Source organism: Lonchura striata, chromosome 25 (genome assembly GCF_050655825.1).
Source record: "Lonchura striata isolate lonStrDom1 chromosome 25, ASM5065582v1, whole genome shotgun sequence".
Taxonomy (NCBI): domain Eukaryota; kingdom Metazoa; phylum Chordata; class Aves; order Passeriformes; family Estrildidae; genus Lonchura; species Lonchura striata.
Window position 1 is genome coordinate 811,100 of NC_140727.1, and position 21,479 is coordinate 832,578.

General features: G+C 56.9%; 3 protein-coding genes and 1 long non-coding RNA gene across 8 annotated transcripts; all 4 read left to right on the plus strand.

Annotated features, from left to right (window-relative positions):
* The first annotated feature begins 1,633 nt into the window (after nucleotides 1-1,633).
* Nucleotides 1,634-6,382, plus strand: LOC146765354 (low affinity immunoglobulin gamma Fc region receptor III-like). 5 transcript variants are annotated; one of them, XM_085560453.1, is made up of 6 exons: nucleotides 1,634-2,831; nucleotides 4,019-4,285; nucleotides 4,900-5,193; nucleotides 5,277-5,360; nucleotides 5,918-5,939; nucleotides 6,020-6,382. In XM_085560453.1, the coding sequence occupies exons 1-6, from the start codon at nucleotides 2,618-2,620 to the stop codon at nucleotides 6,144-6,146; spliced, it is 1,008 nt and encodes a 335-aa protein (XP_085416579.1). In that variant the 5' UTR covers nucleotides 1,634-2,617; the 3' UTR covers nucleotides 6,147-6,382. The 5 variants fall into 5 exon arrangements, with proteins under 5 accessions (XP_085416579.1, XP_085416576.1, XP_085416577.1 ...); XM_085560450.1 differs by lacking the exon at nucleotides 1,634-2,831 and adding an exon at nucleotides 2,838-3,762; XM_085560451.1 differs by lacking the exon at nucleotides 1,634-2,831 and adding an exon at nucleotides 2,838-3,762 and having other exon boundaries at nucleotides 6,144-6,382.
* A 3,161-nt stretch (nucleotides 6,383-9,543) lies between these two features.
* On the plus strand, nucleotides 9,544-11,044 carry LOC146765355 (low affinity immunoglobulin gamma Fc region receptor II-like). Its single transcript, XM_085560507.1, has 2 exons — nucleotides 9,544-10,062; nucleotides 10,281-11,044. Exons 1-2 carry the CDS (start codon nucleotides 9,681-9,683, stop codon nucleotides 10,916-10,918), a joined length of 1,020 nt encoding a protein of 339 aa, XP_085416633.1. The 5' UTR covers nucleotides 9,544-9,680; the 3' UTR covers nucleotides 10,919-11,044.
* Nucleotides 11,045-11,466: 422 nt separating this feature from the next.
* On the plus strand, nucleotides 11,467-12,286 carry LOC116184487 (Fc receptor-like protein 2). Its single transcript, XM_031506928.3, has 3 exons — nucleotides 11,467-11,719; nucleotides 11,809-12,111; nucleotides 12,195-12,286. Exons 1-3 carry the CDS (start codon nucleotides 11,467-11,469, stop codon nucleotides 12,284-12,286), a joined length of 648 nt encoding a protein of 215 aa, XP_031362788.3.
* Nucleotides 12,287-12,574: 288 nt separating this feature from the next.
* Nucleotides 12,575-13,106, plus strand: LOC146765356 (uncharacterized). Its single transcript, XR_014950050.1, has 3 exons — nucleotides 12,575-12,713; nucleotides 12,802-12,881; nucleotides 12,969-13,106. It is a non-coding gene; the product is annotated as an uncharacterized LOC146765356 (long non-coding RNA).
* Nucleotides 13,107-21,479: the final 8,373 nt, after the last annotated feature.

Sequence of the window (21,479 nt, forward strand, 5' to 3'; positions counted from 1 at the left end):
ACCACAGCCAACCCATGCTCAGGCATGGAGATGCCAAGCTGCCATAGGACACCTCCACCAGCCCCACGGCCCCTGTTCCCATGGCCCATCCACATGGTGCTTGTCCCCTTCTCCCTGTACCTGCATCCCTGTGTCCCGCCCCTTGTCCCCACAACTATCCCGGCTCCAGGATGCCTCTCCCCACATTCCTGTCTCTATAGTCCCATACCCCCTTCATGTCCCTATGGCCACCCCATGACCCCAGTCTGTCGCAGGCACATTCTTCTCTTTCCAGGATTTTTTTCATAGAGGAGCACAGAGGAAAGAAAGAGCAAACAACTTCTATTTCTGATCCTTGTTTTCCTATGTGGAATGTGTTTGGAGAATTGTTTACCTGGGGTCATTGCTTGATTGGATTCTGGGTGAGGATTGTTTGAGCCTGATGGCCAATCTTTAGTACCTCTTTTAAATAGTATATTTAAAGTATATATTTATATATTTAAAGTATATATTTATATATGTAGTATAGTACAGTTACAATAAAGAAATCATTCAGCCTTCTGAACTGGTGTCAGACATCATCATTTCTTCCCACTGGGTTCACTTGCATTTATAATATCGGCCACCTCATGCACTGGCACTGCTGGCCTTGGGGACCTCAGGGGACCCCACAGTCCCCCTGTGCCCCCTCCCCACCAGTCTCTGCTTCACCGGGGCCCATCCCTGGGCTATCAGGCCCCTGCCCTGGGCACTCACCCCATAGGGGATCAGTGCCACCTTCCCAGCCATCCCGGTGTCCCCAGCCATGTGGACTGGCTGTCACTGTGTCCAACAGCTCCATGGGATTGTTCCCTGCCTGCTGGGCAGCAACCCAGCTCATAAGGAAGCTTTTGTGGGGCCATATTTAGGAACTCTCACCATTTATATAATTCTTACCCTGAAACTTGATTTACTTCCCATGGGGTATGGGGAGAAGCTCTGTCCATCCTTGGAACAGTGCCCAGGAATCTGTGGAAATGCCTGTGTGTGCCTCAGGTTCTGATTCCCTGGTAAATCCACCCCAGCATGCCCTGAATTTCGCCTGCCTGGGCACTCCCTGCTCTTGCTGTGACACCCCTTTTCCCCAGGCCCTCGTGTGCCTCTCCTGTTCCCCCATTTTCCCTCTTCTGGTGTCTACATCCACAACCCAAACATTCCTTCTGGGATGTTCCAGAAGGCTGCAGCTATTGCTCAAGAAAGAGGGTCCAGACCAGGCTGCCAAGCAGATTGTTGTGGGACTTTTAGTAGTTCTGGAGATCTCTCAGCACCTTGCTGCAAGGGACAAAATGATAATTTGCTGCATTTCCGGACTGGTTCCCCCTCTCAGCTGTCCCTGCAGGGGGGTTTCCAAACAGCCCTGCCCTGAAAACCATCAAAGGCCCTCGCAGAGCCACTGCTTGGGTTCCCTTTGAGTTTTGTGCTTCTTGCAGGGCTGAGCAAACCACAGCCAGGCCACTTCCCCCACAGAATTCTCACCTCTGCAGCAGCTCTAAAGCAGCCAGAATCAAAGCCAAGGGGGTTAGGGGGCTGGGGGGGACTCTCAGGTCCTGGCTGCCACCTGGGGCTGGCCAGAGCAGGGCTGGCCAGTGGCCACCCCTGTGCAGTGGGGCTGGGCCATGACTGGGCTCCAGCCTTGGATGGCCACTGGCTTCAAGGAGCAGGAGTTTGGGGGCTCCTTCCTGCACGGGGCTCCATTCCTGAGCTGCTCTTTCTGCTTCAAATGCTGCATGATGAGCAGGAATGCAGAAGCCTGGAACAGAATTTCTTCCAAAACCCAATAAAATTCCTTCTGCTGCACGAGAGAGAAAGTGAAAGTGTTGAGGGGGCACAGCTGTACACCCCCATCCCCAACAGACTCTTCACCCTTCCCTGCACCCCCCACACCCCATTTTCCCACTCCCCCCAACCGATTCCCTGCTTAGGTGCTCCTCAGGTTTGCTGAGCTGGGAACTGGTGGTAAAGGGACATGGCACAAAAGTGAGGAAAATAAGGAAGAAAGAGAAAGAGAGGAAAAAGTCAAGGGCAGAGTTACCTAGGACCCCCAGGTGATGCCTGCCCAGGAAATGAGCACCCCAGGGGGTGTGTGCTGGGCCCTGGATCACCCCAAATCCCATGAAGGAGCTGTGACCCTGTGCCCACTCAGCCATTGCCCATCCCTGGCACCCCCATTCCCCTGTGACCCCAACCATGGCATCCCCATTCTTTTGTCCCCCCTTCCCTGCGGCCCTAATCCCAGGACTGCAATTCCGCAGGATCTCCATTCACAAGGACCCCCATCCTGGCAATTCCAGCCCCTGTGATCCCCCCTTCCCTTGGGGACATTGATTCTCCCAGGACCCCCATTCTCACAGGGCCCCCCGTTCCCTTGGCACCCCGATCCCTTTTACCCCCATTCCATGGTCATAGATACCTGGAGGCCACATAGTTCTGGTACACTCACCCCCAAGTCAGAGTCCATCCAAACCTTGGGACCCCCATTACCCTGGGATCCCATCCCTGGGCATTCCATTCCCCTGGACACCCATCCTTTGCTCCCTACACTGCCTCAGTCTCCAAATTCTGGCAACATTTGTCCACACCATGTCCCACCATCACCCCCATGTCCCACAAGGTCCCCACCCTGCCCCCATCCTGTCCCCACCCTGCCCCCACCAAGGGCCACCTACACGTGAGGACGAGATGTGACCTCGCTTCCTTCCCCTTCATCCGAAGAGCCGCCAGCCAGGGGAGCGGTGGCCACAGCAGCCAGGGACAGCCAGTCCACATGGCTGGGGACACCAGGATGGCCAGGAAGGTGGCACTGCTCCTGTGGGGTGAGTGCCCCGGGCACGGGCCTGACAGCCCAGAGATGGGCCCTGGTGAGGCAGAGACTGGTGGGGAGGGGGCACAGGGGGGCTGCGGGGTCCCCTGATATCCCCAAGGCCAGCAGGGCAAAGACCCCAGGGTGACCAGAGTTGTGGGGTGGCTGTGGGCAGAGGAACAGAGGGATAGTGATGTTGGGACAGGGATGTGGCAGAAGGAACCTTGGAGCTAGGGCAGCTGTGGGGAGAGGGACAGGAGAATACGGATACAGGGACAGGGACAAGGGCCACATGCCATGAGGATGGGCCATGGGGACAGGTGCCACCAGAGTGGGATCATGGGCATAGGGCCATGGGGATGTGGCTGTGCAGACAGGTGCTGTAGGGCTGGTGGAGGTGACCTGTGCGAACATGGTGTGTCCACAGTGTCCCCATGTCCTGCCTCAGCCAAGGGTGACCAAGGTATCCCTGTCCTCAAGACCTCCATGCTCTACCACTGTTCCCATTGGGACAATTTGGGGACAGCCCCCACACCACATGCCCCCTTATGGTGCTGTCCCTGCAGGGCCACATCCACCCAGCCCTGTCCTTTTTCCCTTCCAGCCCAGACCCTTGGCCTCGCTGGTGAGTCCTCACAGGATGACATGTCCCCACCCCACTGTCCCCAGCCCCTTGGTGGCCCTGGCAGGCTGGTGTCCCCTGTCACCCACAGGTGCCCAGACCACCCAGCTTCTTGTAGAGCCCCCCTGGAGGCCGGCAGTGCTGTGGGACCAGGTGACACTGACCTGCCAGGGCTTGGGGACTGCTGGTGCCACCACCTGGTACAAGGATGGGCAGCACTGGGGACATCAGGGACTCATTCATGTCACTGCCACCGAGAGTGGCAACTACACGTGTGACAGACCCGGCAGTGGGCACAGCCGCCATGTGGAAGTCTTAGATGGTGAGGGGAGTTTGGGTGTTCCCGACCTGGCACCTGTGAGGACCCCTGGTGCTCTGCATGGGCTCTGCTCCGTGGGTGACCTTCTTGGTCTGACCAGAGCCTATCTGTTGCATATGGGGACATCCCAGAGCATCCCATTGTGGGGGGACCCCCATGTTGGGACCCCTGGTGCCCTAGGTGTGACCAATAGAGGGGTTCCAGTGACATCGAGAACCTCCAGAGCTCTGTGATGAGACGGCACCCCTCTGCCTCCCAGACCAGCTGGTGCTGCAGGTGCCAATGCGGATGCTGCTGGAGGGAGACACGGTGACATTGCGCTGCCGGTACAGGCAGGACAACCCGGTCAGCTCAGTATTCTTCTACCACGAGGAGAAGGAATTGGTGGAGTTCCAAAATGGGACCGAGCTGTTCCTGTCCCATCTGCAGCTGCACCACAGCGGCCGCTACCGCTGCAAGGGCTGGGTGAACTCTGGGGTAGCACTGGGATGGGAGGTTTCGGCACCGGTTACAGTGACAGTGCATGGTGAGCACCCCACAGCTGCCACCCCAACAGCCCCACAGCTCTTCCCCAGGCACTGGGGGTCACCAGCCCCACTGGCCCACATTTCCTGCCCTGAGCCCTTCCCTGTGCCGATGCAGGAAGGTTCCCCCAAGACCACGGAGGGGTCCCTCCTGACTCTCAGCTGCCTCAGCACCCCCAGCCCCCTGCATACCGGAGCCCCCCTCCTGCACATGTTTTACCAGGATGGGCGGGTGGTGTGGGGTCTGCAGGGGTACCCGCAGCTGCTGGTGCCCACCGTGGGGGTCTCCCACTCAGGGAATTACAGCTGCGAGGTGAGCTCTGAGTCTGGGGCCATGCGGAAAAACAGCACCCGGCTCCATGTCACAGTGTGCAGTGAATGCGGGGATGGGCACGGGGAGCCCCCACAGCCTCCCCGGGTCTCCTGCCTTGGTACCTCAATGTCCCACAGATACCCTTCTTAGGTCCCCCTGCCTCTGCCCTGTGTCCCCTTAACCCTCTGTGTTGTGACCCCATCCTCAACACCCCTCCATCCCACTCATCCCCCCTGTCCCTATCCCCCCCACACTGGCTGCCAGCCCCTCCCTGTGACCTCAGCCCTGTCTGTGTCCCCGCAGTGCCCGTGGCCAATGCCACCATCGCCCTCAGTTCCCTGGCACACCAGGTGCGCGCAGGTGACCCCGTGACCCTGCGCTGCTCGGTGCAGGTGGGCTCAGCCCCTGTCACCTTCACCTGGATGCACAAGGGGCAGGAGGTTGCCTGGGGTCCCCTCCTGGAGCTTGGGGATGTCGATGTGGGACATTCAGGCACCTACCAGTGTGTGGCCACCAACCAGCTGGGACAGGATGGGCACCGGGCTCTCAGCCCCAAGCTGGTCCTGGAGGTGACACCTCACTCACCCTGGCTCACAGGTGGGGTCCCACAGCATCACCAGGCTGTTCAGGACCCCCGAAGTTCAGGTTGACCCCGGTGTGTCCCCCTCTGTCCCCAACAGTGTCTCTGAATGTCGGCAGGACCCTCCTGTTCCTGCTCCTGCTCCTGGCTGTCATCGGGGGCTGTCTCTGGTGGCACCACTGGGGTGGGTGACAATGGGGGGGGATGGAGGTCCTGGAGTGAGGGGAAGCCCCCAGAGTGGGGGCAGAGATCGGCAGCACCCAGGGCCCCTCAGCTGGGGGAACTCCCCGCAGTGACCTCGGCTGGGGGTCCTGGGGCATCTGGGGGGAATTTGGAGGGTCTTGGTTGGGCTCCAGATCCATCCCTGAGTGGGCTTTGGAGAACATTGGGGTGGCACCAGGAGCTCCTGGAGGGACTGGGGTGCTCTTGGTGGTCCGTGCAGGGATGTTGGGGGAATTTTTGGATTGGTGGGGAAGTGTGGAGGTGCCCCTCCCTGCCAGGCTTTGGGTTCTGGGGCTCAAATAGTCAGGGATACTGGGTGGGTTGGGAGCACTGTGGTGGTGCAGAAGTTCTGGGGGCTTCAGGGGTACTGGGAGAGTCCAGGGGGAATAAAGGGTCCTGTGGGAATTGGGGCTGCAGTGGGGATTTGGGGGTCCTGTGGGTGGTTGGATCTGCCTGGGTGACAGGAAGGTTCAGGGGTCCCGGGGTCCACATGGTCACCCCCTCTGCTTTCCCTTGCAGCTGCCAGGAAGCTCCAGGACAGGTGAGTGGGGGGCTCGGGCTGGGACTCCCCTTTCCCCCTCCCCAGACACCGCCCAGACCTCCCCCCGCTTATCCCCACAGACTCCCCTGTGGAGTGGGGGTGCTGGACCCCCATGTCAGGGGCACTGAGTTGGCAGGGAGGGGGACACAGGGATCTGTCACCCATGGGTGTCCCTTGGCCCTGCCCCACCTCGTGATCCACAAGTGACCAACGTGGAGCTGCTGGGACCCTACGAGGGACAGCGGGACCCCCGTGACTACGAGAACATGCTGTGACACTGGGGGCACTGGGGGACATCGATTCCCCTCAGGGGTGTCTTCTTCCTCTTCACAGCACCCTCGGGGCTCCTTCTTCCCACTCCCAGCGCTGGGGCTGGCACACAACCCTTTTCACTCTCACTGTACCCAAAATGCAGCTTTTTGATTAAACTGTGGCAGAAACAAGTCTCACTCTTTAAAATGTGTCAATGTTTAATCAGGGATAAAAGGTGCAGTAAACAGTGGGCTGGGTGCTTGGCAACTGCCAGAGGCACAGGGTTAACTGCAGCAATTCTTCTTATGGACCTGTTCATTGTATTGGTTAAATATATATTCATGAGGGTTACACATATTCAACTTTCTTTTTTTACATATTTCTGAATTTCATTTGCTTGGTTTCACCCTTGATCTATTTTCATAAAGTACATGCCATACTGCAGATTAAATTTATATATTTTATGTCCTCACAAGGCTCCCCTGTTCTGTGGATTGACAGTTCCTGAAAACTGAAGGGTCAGTGGTAAATTCCTCTTTCCATTTGTCTTTTTGATGTTTATTTAGTTGCTTCTTTTCAGTGTTATCAAACAGGTAAGATAATCCACCAGTACATGAAATCAACATTAGCTATTTCACAAAATTATTCTGACAATTGTCATTTACACAAATAAAGGCATTAGCTACTTCTGCAATAGTTATTGTTATAGTACACAGCACATAGTCTCTATCTTGACAGTTTGGGAGAACCTCAACTATAATCTATTTAGCACACTAAAATATAAATTCTACGCAGGGATTGGGGTAAAAAGCCTGACAAACTGTAGTGTATCAAAAGCAATTAAAAAGTGATTACAAACTGTGTTATATCAAAATAATTTGGAAAAGCCAATATAATAGTGAAAGCCAATGACTCCATAGTTATTCATTCACAACAGGGATAAGGTGTATGGAAGGGTTGCTTAGACTTCCCCTTCTCTGGCTCTGATTTTGTCAGCAATAAATTCTATTCATATCTCTAATTCCAAGGCTGTTTTGCCTGTGACAGGATTTGATGAGTGATCTCTGCTGGTCCTTGTCTCAGCACAGGAAGCATTTGTTGAAATTTCTCTCCCCATCCAGGTATGGAGGGCAGCAAGACAGTGGCTGTGGTGGGTGCAGGGCATGCAGGCATTGCCCACCCAGGGCAAGGCAGGAAGGAGAGGGAGGGTCCAGGTCAGGCTGTTGAGCACATTGGGGTGGGATTTACAGCAGTTCTGGGGCTCTCTCAGCACCTTGCTGCAAGGGAAAAAATGACCAATTTCTGTATTTCTGGACTGGTTCCCTCACAGCTGCTCCTGCAGGGAGGTTTCCAAACAGCCCTGCCCTGAAAACCATCAAAGGCCCTCGCAGAGCTTGGGCTCTCTTTGGGTTTTGTGCTTCTTGCAGGGCTGAGCAAACCACAGCCAGGCCACTTCCCCCACAGGATTCTCACCTCTGCAGCAGCTCTAAAGCTGCCAGAATCAAAGCCAGGGGGGCTGGGGGGACCCTCAGGTCCTGGCTGCCACCTGGGGCTGGCCAGAGCAGGGCTGGCCAGTGGCCACCCCTGTGCAGTGGGGCTGGGCCGGGGCTGGGCCATGGCTGGGCTCCAGCCTTGGACGGACAGGGATGCCCAGAATGTGCCAGCCCTGGGACAGGCAGCCATCCAGGAATGTGCAGGGACATTTCTGGAAGTGCCACCCCCCAAGACAGGACCCCCATGCCAGGATGTGTCACCCCTGGACTGGATTTCCCCAAAACAAGGACCTCCCAGGACAGGACTCCCCTGGTTTTCCCTTTCTCATCAGACTCTCAGCACAAACAGCCTCTTGCCTCTTGTCCAGGAAAAAGACAGTGAAAATGTTTAGGGGCACAGCCCAACACCTCCATACCCCACAGCCTCCCTACTCTTCCCTGCAGCCCCACATCCCATTTTTCCTCATCCCCGGGGTCACCCCAACCCATTCCCTGCTCAGGTGCTCCCTTGGATTGCTGAGCCAGGAAGCGGGAGTGAGGGGACATGGCACAAAAGAGAGAAAAATAACGAAAAAAGAGAAAGACAGGGAAAAGTCAAGGGCAGGGGAGGGCACAGATGCAGAGCAACCCAGGACCCCCATGTAATGCCTGCCCAGGAAACAAGCACCCCAGTGGCACTGTGTGTGGCCCTGAGTCACCCCAAATTCTGAGGCACCCAGAGAAGGAGCTGTGATCTCCATGCCCACCCAGCCAATGCCCATCCATGGCACCCCCATTCTCCTGGGACCCCAATCATGGGATTCCCATTCATCCCATTACTTCTGTTTCCACTTCATTGGGGCCCCCATCCCTAGATTGCAATTCCCCTGGATCTTCATTCCCAAGGAACCCCATCTCAGAAATTCCAGTCCCTCTGACACCCCATTCCCTTGGGAACCTTGATTCCCCCAGAAATTCCTGTCCCCTGGCACCTCCATTCCTTGGCCCCCATCAAATGATCACAAATCCTTGGATGCCACATTGTTCTTGGACCCCCAGTCCTGAGTCTGAGTCTACCCAACCCTTGGGACCCCCATTCCCCTGAGACTCCATCCCTGGGAACCCCATTCCACCTCAGTCTCCAAATTCTGCCAACATCACATCCCCACCATGTCCCACCATCACCCCATGTCCCACCAGGTCCCCACCCTGCCCCCATCCTGTCCGACCCTGCCTCCACCAAAAGCCACCTACACGTGGAAAAATGACGTGACCTCGCTTCCTTCCCCTTCGTCCGAAGAGCCGCCAGCCAGGGGAGCGGTGGCCACAGCAGCCAGGGACAGCCAGTCCACATGGCTGGGGACACCGGGATGGCCGGGAAGGTGGCACTGCTCCTGTGGGGTGAGTGCCCCAGGCATGGGCCTGACAGCCTGGGGATGGGACCTGGTGAGGCAGAGACCGGTGGGGAGGGGGCACAGGGGGGCTGCGGGGACCCCTGAGGTCCCCAAGGCCAGCAGTGCCAGTCTGTGTTGCCCACAGTGCAGCTTGGTGTCACTGGGGATCTTGGGTGGCTTTGGGGACAGGAAGAGGGGGCAGGAATTTGGGGATGGGGATGTGGGGACAGGAATGTGGGGACTGGCACCTTTGGGCTCAAGGAGCTCTGGGCACAGGGACAAGGGAAGTGGGATGCAGGGACAGAAGGGGACAAGAAGGCTGAGGATGTGCATGTGGGGATTGGATCATGGGGATGGCATCAGGAGCTGGTGGGGGCTGACCTGGGCCAGCAAGGGGTGTGTCCATGGTGTCCCTGTGCCCGGGGTGTCCACAGTGTCCCCATGTTCTGCCTCAGGCCAGGGTGGCTTCAGTGTCCCTGTTCCCAAGGCGTCCGTGCCACACGGATGTGGTGCAGGGGTGGCTGTGACACAGACATGTCCCCCTGCCTCGCCAAATATTTTGGGGACAATCCTCAAACACTTTCTCACAAGAACTGAAAGTTCTCCCCACGAGGACAGTCCTTATGGTGCCACCCCAACCCAGCCTTTTCCCTTCTCTCTTCCAGCCCAGACCCTTGGCCTCGTTGGTGAGTCCTCGGGGGATGCCATGTCCCCACCCCACTGTCCCCAGCCCTTTGTTGGCCCTGGCAGGCTGGTGTCCCCTGTCACCCACAGGTGCCCAGACCACCCAGCTCCTCGTGGATCCCCCCTGGAGGCCGGCAGTGCTGTGGGACCAGGTGACACTGACCTGCCAGGGCTCGGGGACCGCCAGTGCCACCACCTGGTACAAGGATGGGCAGCACTGGGGACAGCAGGGACGAGACCGAATCACTGTTACCAAGAGTGGCACCTACACATGTTACAGACCCGGCACTGGACTCAGCCCCCCCATGAGAGTCTTAGATGGTGAGGAGGGGATCCTAAATGATCAGGGTGGTCCCTGATAGGTCTGGGTGGGCTCCACTCCATGGGTGACCTCACACCTCTCGTGTGGCAAGAGCCTGTGCCCTGCACACAGGAGCATCCCAGTGCACCCCAGTGCACCCAGATGTCCAGGTGTCCACCCAGTGCACCTCGGACCTGTGTGGAGCCCCTCAGTGAGATGGGACCCTCCTGTTACACAGACTTGCTGGTGCTGCAGGTGCCAGCACAGGCACTGCTGGAGGGGGACACACTGACACTGCGCTGCCGGGGCCGTCAGGACAACCCAGTCACCAGGGTGCAATTTTTCTGGGATGAGAAGGATCTGAGGTGGTTCCTCAGGGGAACTGAGCTGTCCCTGTCCCTTCTGAAGCTGCACCACAGTGGCCACTACCGCTGCAAGGGCTGGATGAGCACACATGGGTCACAGTCAGCAGCAGTGACAGTGAGAGTGCACGGTGAGCACCCCATGACTGGAATTCCAAAATCCCGACACCCCCAAAGTCACTTCCCAGTGGACTCAGGGTCACAGTCCTCACCTCCCCATCTCCTTCCCAGAGCTCTTCTCTGTGCCGGTGCTGGAGGGTCCCCCCGAGCCCACCGAGGGTTCACCCCTGGCTCTCAGCTGCCTCAGTACCCCCAGCCCCCTGCGGCCCCGAGTCCCCCTCCTGCATGTGTTCTACCGGGACGGGCAGGTGGTGGGGGGCCCGCAGGGGTCCCCGCAGCTGCTGCTGCCCGCTGTGGGGGTCTCCCACTCAGGGAATTACAGCTGCGAGGTGCGCTCCAAGGGCGGGACTGTGAGGAAGAGCAGCGCCCGGCTCCACATCTCGGTGCACAGTGAGTGCAGGGATGTGCACTGGGAGCCCCCACAGCCTCCCCGGGTCCCCCATCACTGTCTGGGTACTCCTATACCTCCCCTGGGGCCCTCAGCCTTTTTCAGATCCCTCCCTGTCTCCCCCGCTCCATTAACGGGTCCCTCCCCAGCTCCCCCAGCTCTACATGGGTACCCCCATCCTTCCCCATCACCTTTTCTCTGTCTCACCGTCCCTCCCCACATTTCCCCATTCCTGGCTTGTATATCCCCATCCTGCACAAGGTCTCATCACCCCTCCAATGGTCCCCCCACCCCTCCCCGAGGTCCACGGATGGTCCCCAGGTCCTACCATCCCCTTCCTGGGTGCCCTCAACCCTTCCTGGTGTCACCCACCTCCCTCTCCCACTGTCTCCACCTTGGACCCTCCATCCTTCCTCGAGCTTTCTTTCCAAGCCCCCTCCTCATTGTTCCCCCTCTCACTCACTCAATGGGGTCTCACTGCTCCTCCCTCTCCCTCATGGGTCCCTCACTGTCCCCTGGTGTCTCCCCCATCTCCAGGTGTCCCACCCTCGGGGATGTCCCTTTTGGTGCAGCCCCCCGGGGGACAGGTCGCACTTGGGGACAGCCTGGTACTGAGCTGTGCGGTGGCCTCAGGGACAGGTCCCCTGTCCTTCTCCTGGCACCGGGAGGGCTCAGGGGCACTGCTGGGCATCGGGCCCCGCCTGGAGCTGTGGCACGTTGGGGACAATGACAGTGGCCAGTACTGGTGCCGGGTCAGCAACGGGGACAGCGTGGCCGAGAGTGACCCCCTGAATGTCACCGTCGTGGGTGAGCAGAACCATGGGGCTGGAGGTGACCTCACCCACAGCACCCCCATCCCATTTCACCTGGTGCCAGCCCTGTCTGTGTCCCCACAGTGCCTGTGGCCAATGCCACTATCAGCCTCAGTCCCCTGGCACACCAGGTACATGCAGGTGACCCCGTGACCCTGCGCTGCTCGGTGCAGGTGGGCTCAGTCCCTGTCACCTTCACCTGGCTGCACAATGGGCAGGAGGTGGCCCAGGGTCCCCTCCTGGAGCTCAGGGACGTCGATGTGGGACATTCGGGCACCTACCAGTGCGTGGCCACCAACCAGCTGGGACAGGACGGGCATCGTGTGTTCCGAGCACTCAGCCCCGAGCTGGCCCTGGAAGTGACACCACGGGGACACAGGAACACAGGTGGGGTCATACAGGGTCACCAGGGAGTGCAGCACCCCTGGGGTGATGGGTGATCCTGATCTGTCCCCCTCTGTTTCTTGCAGTGGCTGCAGGGGTCGGTGGTGCCCTGTTGTTCCTGGTCCTGCTCACAGGTGTCATTGTGGCCTGGCACCGGTGGCACCGAGTGGGTGGGTGACAATGGGGGGACGGGGGTCCCAGGGAGCTGAAGAGGTCCCCAGAGTTGGGGAGCAATTGGGCATCACTTACAGCCCCATAAACGTGACATTGACTGGAGGTCCTGTAGGGTTTGGGGAGGTGCTGGATGGTTCTGCAGGGATATTGGGGGTTCTTTGGGGGCCCTTCAGGTATTTGGGGGATCTCTGTGGCTGCCATGTTTTGGATTCTGAGGCTGAGGCTCAGAACCCAAAACACGGTTGAGGCTGAGTTATCTGGGGGCACTGGGGATGTTCATGAATTTTGGGGGGCTACATGGATGTTTGGGGGTCCTGAGGGGAATTGAAGGTCCCATGGGGGTTCAGGAATCCTGAAAGGGGTCAGGGCTCAGGGACCCCACAGTCACCCTCTCCTCTTTCCTTTACAGCCACCAGGAAGCACCAGGAAAGGTGAGTGGGGGTCTCCAACCATGAATCCCCTTTTACCCCAACCCCACATCTCTCCATCCCTTCCCACACATCCCCTTAATTCCCTCAGGTCTCCCCCAGATCCCCTGGCCCCCCCAGAGGAGGGGGAGGTGCTGTACACCCAAATTGTGATCACCAAGAGTGCAGGGGGTGAGTACAGGGGGGACACACACACACAGGGAGACGTCACCTATGAGTGTCACCCCACCCAGATGCCACAGCCCGTGTCTCTTGCAGCGTCCCCCTGTGCCACCACACTCCAGGATCCCCAGGTGACCTATGCAGAGCTGCAGGGACCCCAGAGGCGACCTCAGGAACCCATTGACATCTACGGGAATGTGCTGTGACACCGGTGGGGAACTGGGGGGCACTGGGGGTCCCACCCATGGGCACCCACATGTGGGTGTGCTGCCACTAAAAACTGCCCCTCTTCCTCCCCGTGGAAGCACAAAGATCCCAAAGGGCAGAGAGAAGAACAATTTCCTGAAACAGCAACAAGAGAGAATAAAACCAACAGCAACAGCAACGAGGTTCAGAATCCAAAGGGTCACAAAAGGAATAATTTCCAGGGAAAGCCCTGACAAGGAACGAACCCCAGACATTTTCCCCAGCATGTTTCTTCCACCAGAGAAACCTGGCAGGGCCCTGAACCTTCCTTGCTCTGATGGCCAAAGCAGCCTTCAGGAGGCTCTGGACTCTCTTGTCCTCTGTTCCCAGTCCCCTCCTCTGCCAGGTTCCCACCCAAGGATGCCACAAAGGCCCTGTGGGGGTCTTGCAGCCTCCCCCTTTCCTAGGGCAGTCAGGATCAGGCCATGACACAGGGCAGGGTGTGAAAGACAGAAAAAGTTTGATGTCTTGAGACATTTTGGAACACCTGTGTGTGTCAGGGATGGGTCAGGCCTTGCTTTGGGGAGACAGGGCCCTGTTTGTCAATCGGTCTGTCAGCCATGGCACACTGGGGACAGTGTGACACTCTACCAAACTCTGGTCCTGAGTGGCCAGGTGACCAGAAGTGCCAGCTGGGCAGAGGGCCCTTGGTGGCCCAAATGGCTTAAGAGGCAGAGCATGACGTGGCCAAGACCTTTACTCTGTCTCCTCTTGGATAGTCTGTCCCATCCACATTGAAATCTAGGAGTAATCATGCCTCTGGGTTTACAAGAGATATGTCTGCCAAGGAAAGTTTATCAAGCAGAACAGTACAAACAACACAAACCCAGAACTTTCCCTCCCACTCAGGGCTCAGTTCGTCTTTGGTGCAGTTATGGCCACGGCCAGCAGGGGGCGCTGCAGGGAGCGCTCCCGGCCAGCAGGGGGCGCCCCGCTCGAGCTCGGTCCCCTCAGGGCCGATGGCGGCCTCGGACGGGAGGGAGGAGGGGAAATCGCTCCTTTTGCAAACTTACCAGCACCAATCGGTCCCGGCACCACCACCGGCAGCGGGCAGAAGCCACAGCGGCAGCAGGTTGGATCCGAGTGCCCAGTGGCAGCGTAGCAGTGTCCCGGGACCTGGCACACGCCCTGGGCAATTCCCGCAACCGCTCTCCAGGATCCCGGATGGAAGGAAGGCAGCACCTGACCCCAGGCAGGTGTTGGGGCCACAACAGCCCCTCTGGTGCCTTTACACCACAATTCCTGCAAAGCCTCAGCCTTTTCCTCCTTCAGCCCTGGCACAGCAGTTCTGGGAATGTTGAATTGCCCCGGGATGTTGAGGAAAGCTGGTGCCCGGTGCTGACTCTGCCAGGGCTCCTCAGGGAGTTCCTGCTCTTCCTCGGCCACTGCTGGTCCTGACACAGCAGCCACAGAGGCAGGAGGAGGAGGAAGAGGAAGAGAGCAGAGCCACAGCCCCAAGGGCTCTGCAGCTGCAGCTGGAGCACAGGGACAGCCTGGACCAGCAGCAGCACCTTGGGAGGGAAAAATGGGGCGAAACTGGAGCAGGCTGGGCCAATGCCCCTGTTCGCTCTTGGAGCTGCAAACCCTTAAGGATGTATTGGAATTAGGGCCGGGGTTCCTAGAGTTCAGCTGTGCTCCGAAAGCATCCCTGTGCACCAACACATGGCTCAACTGCCTCTCCCGGGGATTTTGGGATCCTGTGGCTGATGCAGGAGCAGCTGGAGTGGGTGGCCCATGGGAACAGCACCTGGTCACGCAGGTGGAGCAGGAGCACCGGGAATTCTGCAGGGTGCTCAGGTGAGGCCGATAGGGCCGGGCCATGGTAGGGCACTGCTTGCCATTCCTGCTCCCCCCAGATTCTGGACCAGAGCAGTGACACCCATAGGGCTCCCAAACCCCTCATGACTTAAGCGGATGGGAGGGGCTGGGATGAAGGGACCGGGACCCCACTGGGGAGCCCTGAGTGCAGAGGGAGCGAAATGGTGGAGGGGAGAGCCCAGGATGGCAGGGGAGCAGAGAGGCTGCGGTGGGTTCTGTGGAAAGGAGGAACCGCAATGGTGGTCCTGGAGCCCTGGCAAGGAGCCCGGCTGCCATCGCACTGTGAGTGCCGGGACAGTCACGGGCTGTCCAGACTGACTGTGGCAGCGTGTCCAAAGGCACTGTCATGATGTGTCAGGACTGGGCGCTGCCAGGGTAACGCCCCCACAGCTCTGGGAAGAAGAGGGGTACCCTGGAAGGGGTGGGACAGCAGTGGGGAAGAGCCCTGTCCATTCCCCATGCCCGGTGTGAGTGAGGAGGGCAGGGATGGAGCAGCTCTGGGGACACCTGGAATCCAGACGGGGTCACTCCCCACAGCCCCACCACAGCCATGGGACAGAGTCACTGCTCAATATTTCCACACAATTCCCTCTTGTAGGGCAGGCAAGCCAGAACCCCAGATATTCTTTCCAGGGTGTTCCATGGGGCTGCATGTTTGTGACAGGACTTTTGGAGCTATCTCAGACCCTTGCTGCGAGAGACAAAATGATCAATTGCTGCATTTCTGGACTGGTTTCCCCCACAGCTGCCCCTGCAGAGGGGGATTCCAGCAGCCCTGCTCTGAAAACCATCCAAGGCCCTCACAGAGCCACTGCTTGGGCTCCCTTTGGGTTTTGTGCTTCTTGCAGGGCTGAGCAAACCACAGGCAGGCCACTTCCCCCACAGGATTCTCACCTCTGCAGCAGCTCTAAAGCAGCCAGAATCAAAGCCAAGGGGGCTGGGGGGACCCTCAGGTCCTGGCTGCCACCTGGGGCTGGCCAGAGCAGGGCTGGCCAGTGGCCACCCCTGTGCAGTGGGGCTGGGCCATGGCTGGGCTCCAGCCTTGGACGGACAGGGATGCCCAGAATGTGCCACCCCTGGGACAGGTAGCCGGACAGGAATGTGCAGGGACATTTCTGGAAATGCCACGCACTGGACAGGACCCCCCATGCCAGGATGTGTCACCCCTGGACTGGATTTCCCCAAAACAAGGACCTCCCAGAACAGGATCCCACTGGTTTTCCCACAGGACATAACTCCCCTCCCCTTTCCCATCGGACTCTCAGCACGAACAGCCTCTTCCTTCTAGTTCAGGAAAAAGAAAGTGAAAGTGTGGAGAGGCACAACCCAACACCTCCATCCCCCACAGAGTCTCCACCCTTCCCTGCACCCCCCACATCCCATTTTTCCCCTCCCCTGGGTCCCCCCAACACCTTCCCTGCTCAGGTGCTCCGCTGGATTACTGAGCCAGGAACCGGGAGTGAGGGGAAATGGCAAAAAATTGAGGAAAATAAGGGAAAAATAGAAGGAGAGGAAAAAGTCAAGGACAGGGGCAGGCACAGGGGCAGAGCTACCCAGGACACCCATGTGATGCCTGCCCAGGAAACGAGCACCCCAGACTGGGGGCTGTGCTGGGCCCTGGGTCACCCCAAATTCTGAGGCACCCAGAGAAGGAGCTGTGACCCCCATGCCCACCCAGCCACTGCCCATCCCTGGCACACCCATTTGCCTGGGAGCCCAATCATGGGACCCACATTCCTTTGGTCTCTCTTTCCCGAGGACCCCCATCCCAGGACTGCCATTAGCCAGGACCCGCCTTGCCTCGATCCCATCCCATGGGCTGCTTCTACCCCCAGAACCCCTATTCCCAAGGTGTCCCTTTTTCCCCCCTGCAACCCCAAATCTGGCACCCACATGCCATGAGTCCAAATCCCTGGGGACCATGTTCCCAAAGCACCCCCATCCCTGAATCCCCCCAGGCATGGGACACCAATTCCCCTGGACCCCCATTCTCCTGGACATCCATCTATGGTTCTGCAAATCTCCCATGCTCCCCAACAGCATCCCCCACCATGTTGCCTTCAGGTGAAGGTAAGGCGACCTGGTTTCGAGGGATAGCCCAGCAGCCTGGCCTCGCCCAGGCCATTCGGGCCACAGACATACACAGACACCAACATAGTGGATGGTCAAATGGCGTTTATTATCTTATCTTGTGAGGCTAAATAGTCAAGGGGGACTTTGCTACGTCAAAGGAAGGAGGTAGGGTCTCTAGGATTAGTAAGGAGTGGAAAACTACTGGGTTGGGTGGGGTTACATGTCTCAGGGGTAATAGATCACATATTACAGGATGAGGGGGAAGGGTCTTGCTTTCTGTCACATCCCAAAATCTTCCATTCACCTGTCCCTATCTACTACTTCTCCCCCCGCTTTTCACAAATAAATGAGGTAGTCGTAGATATAGGCACTGAAGTGAGGTACAAACTTGATAAAGGGAAAAGGGGGCTTGGTAAACCTGAGTAACTCTTGCAAGGTGAGTTTAGAAAGTTTCTGCAACTGGCAGTGTTCGCAGTTTTTGGGTTACAGCATTTGTTGCTGGCCTATACACAGAATGTTCGCCCGTTCCAGACAGGCCTGAACAAATGAGACCAGCTTGTTCAGCAGGCATGGTCCTAAGGTAAAAGCTAAAAGCAGTATTGCTAGTGGACCTATGAGGGTGGAAATTAAGGTGGCAAGCCATGGCAATTGATTGAACCAGGATTCGAACCAGCTCTGTTGAGTTTCCCTGTCTTTCTTTCTCTGAGCCAGTCTATCTTGGAGTTCTGCCATGGAGTCTTTAACAACTACCGTGTGGTCTGCATAAAAGCAGCATTCCTCTTTCAAGGCAGCACACAGTCCTCCTTGTTGCATGAACAAGAGGTCCAGTCCTTGCCTATTCTGCAAGACCACTTCCAAGAGTGAGGAGACTGACTTCTCTATAAAGGAGATGGATTTCTCGATCCTCTGCAAGTCCTCATCGACGGTCATTTGCAGCTGAGAGAGTCCTTGTTGTTGGGTCACGAGGGCTGAGACACCCGTGGCTGTGCCAGCTGCTCCCAGGCTGAGCAGCATTGCAATAGTTATACCTGTGATTATTTCTCTTTTGTGGAGCCTGCCGGGTTCTTCAAAAAGATGGTATACCTCTTCATCTGAGTGGTACAGGACCCTAGGAACAATTAGAACTTGGACACAGAAGTCGATAGACTCATTGAAATTGGCAAGGAACATACAAGGACTCGCCCCAGATCGTTGACAAACCCACATCCCAGACGCGGATGGGACCACCCATTTATTGATCTTTCTGTTGGGCTTGACAACTTTGGTCCAGAGGTTGCCTTTCCACTTTGCTAAATCTGCATTGCCAAAACATTTTCCCTGGCCTGTGATTTGACTCAGGGTTATTCCTCTGCAGGGAGTGTCCCATCTGCACTGGTTGTGGAGTAACTGAAGGGGGTGTTTAAAGCATTCCCTTCGTAGAAAGGAGGTTTAACATCATAGCAAAACCAGCAGGAATTAGGTTCGGGTTGGATTCGTTCAAGGATAGAAAGGTAGCTTCTAGCATGCGAAAGATTGGGTTGGGGTCTGACTCGGCTAGGTGGCCTATCTGGAAGGCATCCACATGGCCAGTCGGGGTATTGGTGACCTTTGAAGGCAAGGTTTTCGGGTAGGTTATGTTTTTCCCTCTCAGCACATCTTTAATAACTTTATTGGGTCCTACTGGTCAAGGTGCAGGTGCTTGGAGCCTGATAATTCGTACATTCACCCACCTTCTTGGCCCTTTGAGGACCACTGTCCACGTTCTGCCTGTGGCCCAACTAGGGTGATCTGACTGTAAAATGGTCATGTTATAACTTGTGCATCCCCAATATCAAGGCTGTGTATGGTGGTTTCCACGGCCGGTGGGTGCCCAGGTGAACTGTAAAAATTTATCGGGCTCCTGCGGTTGCCACCCATCTCCCCATGGTCTGGCACCTGTAACAATGGTTTCACAGCTCCAATATCTGCAATGTCCCCACCCCGGGTAGTCGCAGTACTTTTTCCCTGGGTTGGACGCTGGGCACCAGTAAGATATGTACATGAGTGTGATATGTGGGTTATTGGGCCATAGTTTTGGTTGTCCTGGAAACAGGTCGGCTATGTGGAACACGAAGGATGGGGTGTTTGCTGTGGTGACTTCTCGGAACACCTTGTCACTTGCAAGATGTTGCATGACCCACCTGAATGGCTGATGAGGGTAATAGCCTGGGCTGGCTCGCCCTCCAGCAGCAAGCCCTAACAGCAAAATCACACAAAGATACTGTGCATGTCTGGGTCTCACGGCTGTGGGACTCTTAGGTATTGTCTGGTGGCTTCATGGTCCGTCATTTCCCCCCGGAACAGGGGTATACACGTCACAGGGACGGCCCACGAACATGTCCTGCAAACAGAAACTCACAGTTTTTCATTAGTCTCATTCTGAAGGTCAGGCTTGATTGACCTAAGTGGACAGCACCTGGTTCTGCCCTCTTTTTTAACTGCTGTGTACCCTCGTCCTATAAGCACCAGTTTCCAGCCCCGTTCCCATTTGCCTAGCTCATTTTTGATAATGACCTGCAGGCCCTCCTCTAGTGTTCGGGTGACCCAGTGCTTTCTAATGGGACTGTTTGTTTCATCTCCCCTAGGGAATTGATTCAGTGCTAGCAAAGCGGTTGCCAGTACACACGCTTGGTCTCCTGGGGGAATGGAATTGGCAAAGCCCTCTGCCTTTGCCAACACTTCTAACTTGGTTTTCAGGGTCTGGTTTGCTCGCTCAACAATGGCTTGTCCGGTGCTGTTATACAGGATACCTTGCACTAAAGTGGTGCCCCATTTTGAGGCAAATTCTTGCACTGGTTTGGAGATGAAATTGGAAGCGTTGTCAGTTTTAATTTGCTTGGGGATACCAAGCCATGCCATAGCTGTCAGCCAGTGATAAATTGTGGCCTTAGAGTCAGTTTTGAGGTGCTGTGTGGCCACGATCACTCCTCTGTAAGTGTCCACCGTCACTACGAGCCACGCTTGGGCCTTCAGCAGTTGGCAAAAAGTGAAGTCCAACTGCCAGATTTCTGAGGCTTTGAGACCTCTTGGGTTGACCCCACTGGTCCATAGGGGTGACCTCTGGTAGTGAGGGCAAGTGGCCGCTACATGTCTTGCGTCAGCGGTCGAGATCCCGCATCTTTTCGCCAGTGCTTTGGCTCCGATGTGGAGTGACTCGTGCAGATGACGAGCTTCCTGCAATGTCCACACTCCCTTCATCACAGCGTCTGCTTTGTCATTGCCAATCTGGAAGAAGCCTTTGACAGGGTTGTGGCTGTTGATGTGAATGACAGACACGGTGTCCCATCGCAAGGAGAGCGCCTCTTCAAGCATTGAGGCCGCTGTAGATGTTGACACACCTGGTCTCGACTTGGCCAGGCAAAGCTTTGCCATGAATATAGAGTCTGTTACGATGTTGAGGTGTTCATCTTGGAAGAGTCTGCACATCAAGACCACTGCTGCTGCTTCCAGTTGTTGCATTGACAGTGTGGGGTCACATGTTTTGACGCAATGCCATATTTCTCCTGCCTGCCACACCGCCGCTGCAGTAGAAGTCATGGAGAAAGCATCTGTAAAGACTGTCAGTCCTGGCTGCAGTCGGTCCATGACATTTGGTGGCATGTCTATGTCGACAATGGTCAGTAGCTGAGTCCAAGGTGGTCTGGTGGTGTAGGAGATTTCTCCTCCAAAACCAGTGAGAGCAAGGACCAGGTGCTCCGATATCACGGTTGACTCCATGGTCAGTCACTTGTGGAAGGGAAGGTGGATTCTTGCTAGCTCGGTTCCCAGGTGTCTCAGGGCAAGTTTCCTGCCTTTCATGATGAGGTTAGCGACGCATTCAACTCCTGGGGAAAATGCACGAGTTGGTCTTCCGAGGACCACCCACTGGATCGGCTGAGACTGTTCGGAAGGTCCTTGGGCCAGTGCTCCCACTCCTCCCTTCTGTGTGAAGTGGATGTATAAATCTAGCGGTGCTCTTGGGTTCCACCTGGCAAGTGTGCCAGTGGACATCTGACATTCGATGAAGTCGAGGGAGCTCGCTGCTTGCGGCGTCAGCTCCTTGGGGTCCCAGGGGTGCTTTCCTTTCAGGAAGTCATATAAGGGGTCCATGACCTCTGGAGGAATTAGGATGATGTTGCGGAGCCACTGCAGAGATCCCACAAGGCGCTGCATTTCATGGACCATCTTGATGTCTCAGCGAACCTTCACCTTGGGGGGAGTCATGTAGGAATTTGTGATCCCCACTCCCAGGAAGGTCATTCATGGTCCTCTCTTGATCTTTGTGTTCACGATCTCAAAGCCATTGGCCTGGAGATTTTCCGTGATTGTGGACACTAAGTGATCCACTTGGCTTACTGATGGTGCGGTGTTGTGGCGCGGCATGCGCTCCTCTCGCCGCGGCACTCTGAGCCGTGCCAGGCTGGGCGGTGAGGGAAGAGAACGGGCAGCCACTTCCCCCTGCAAGCTCTGCAG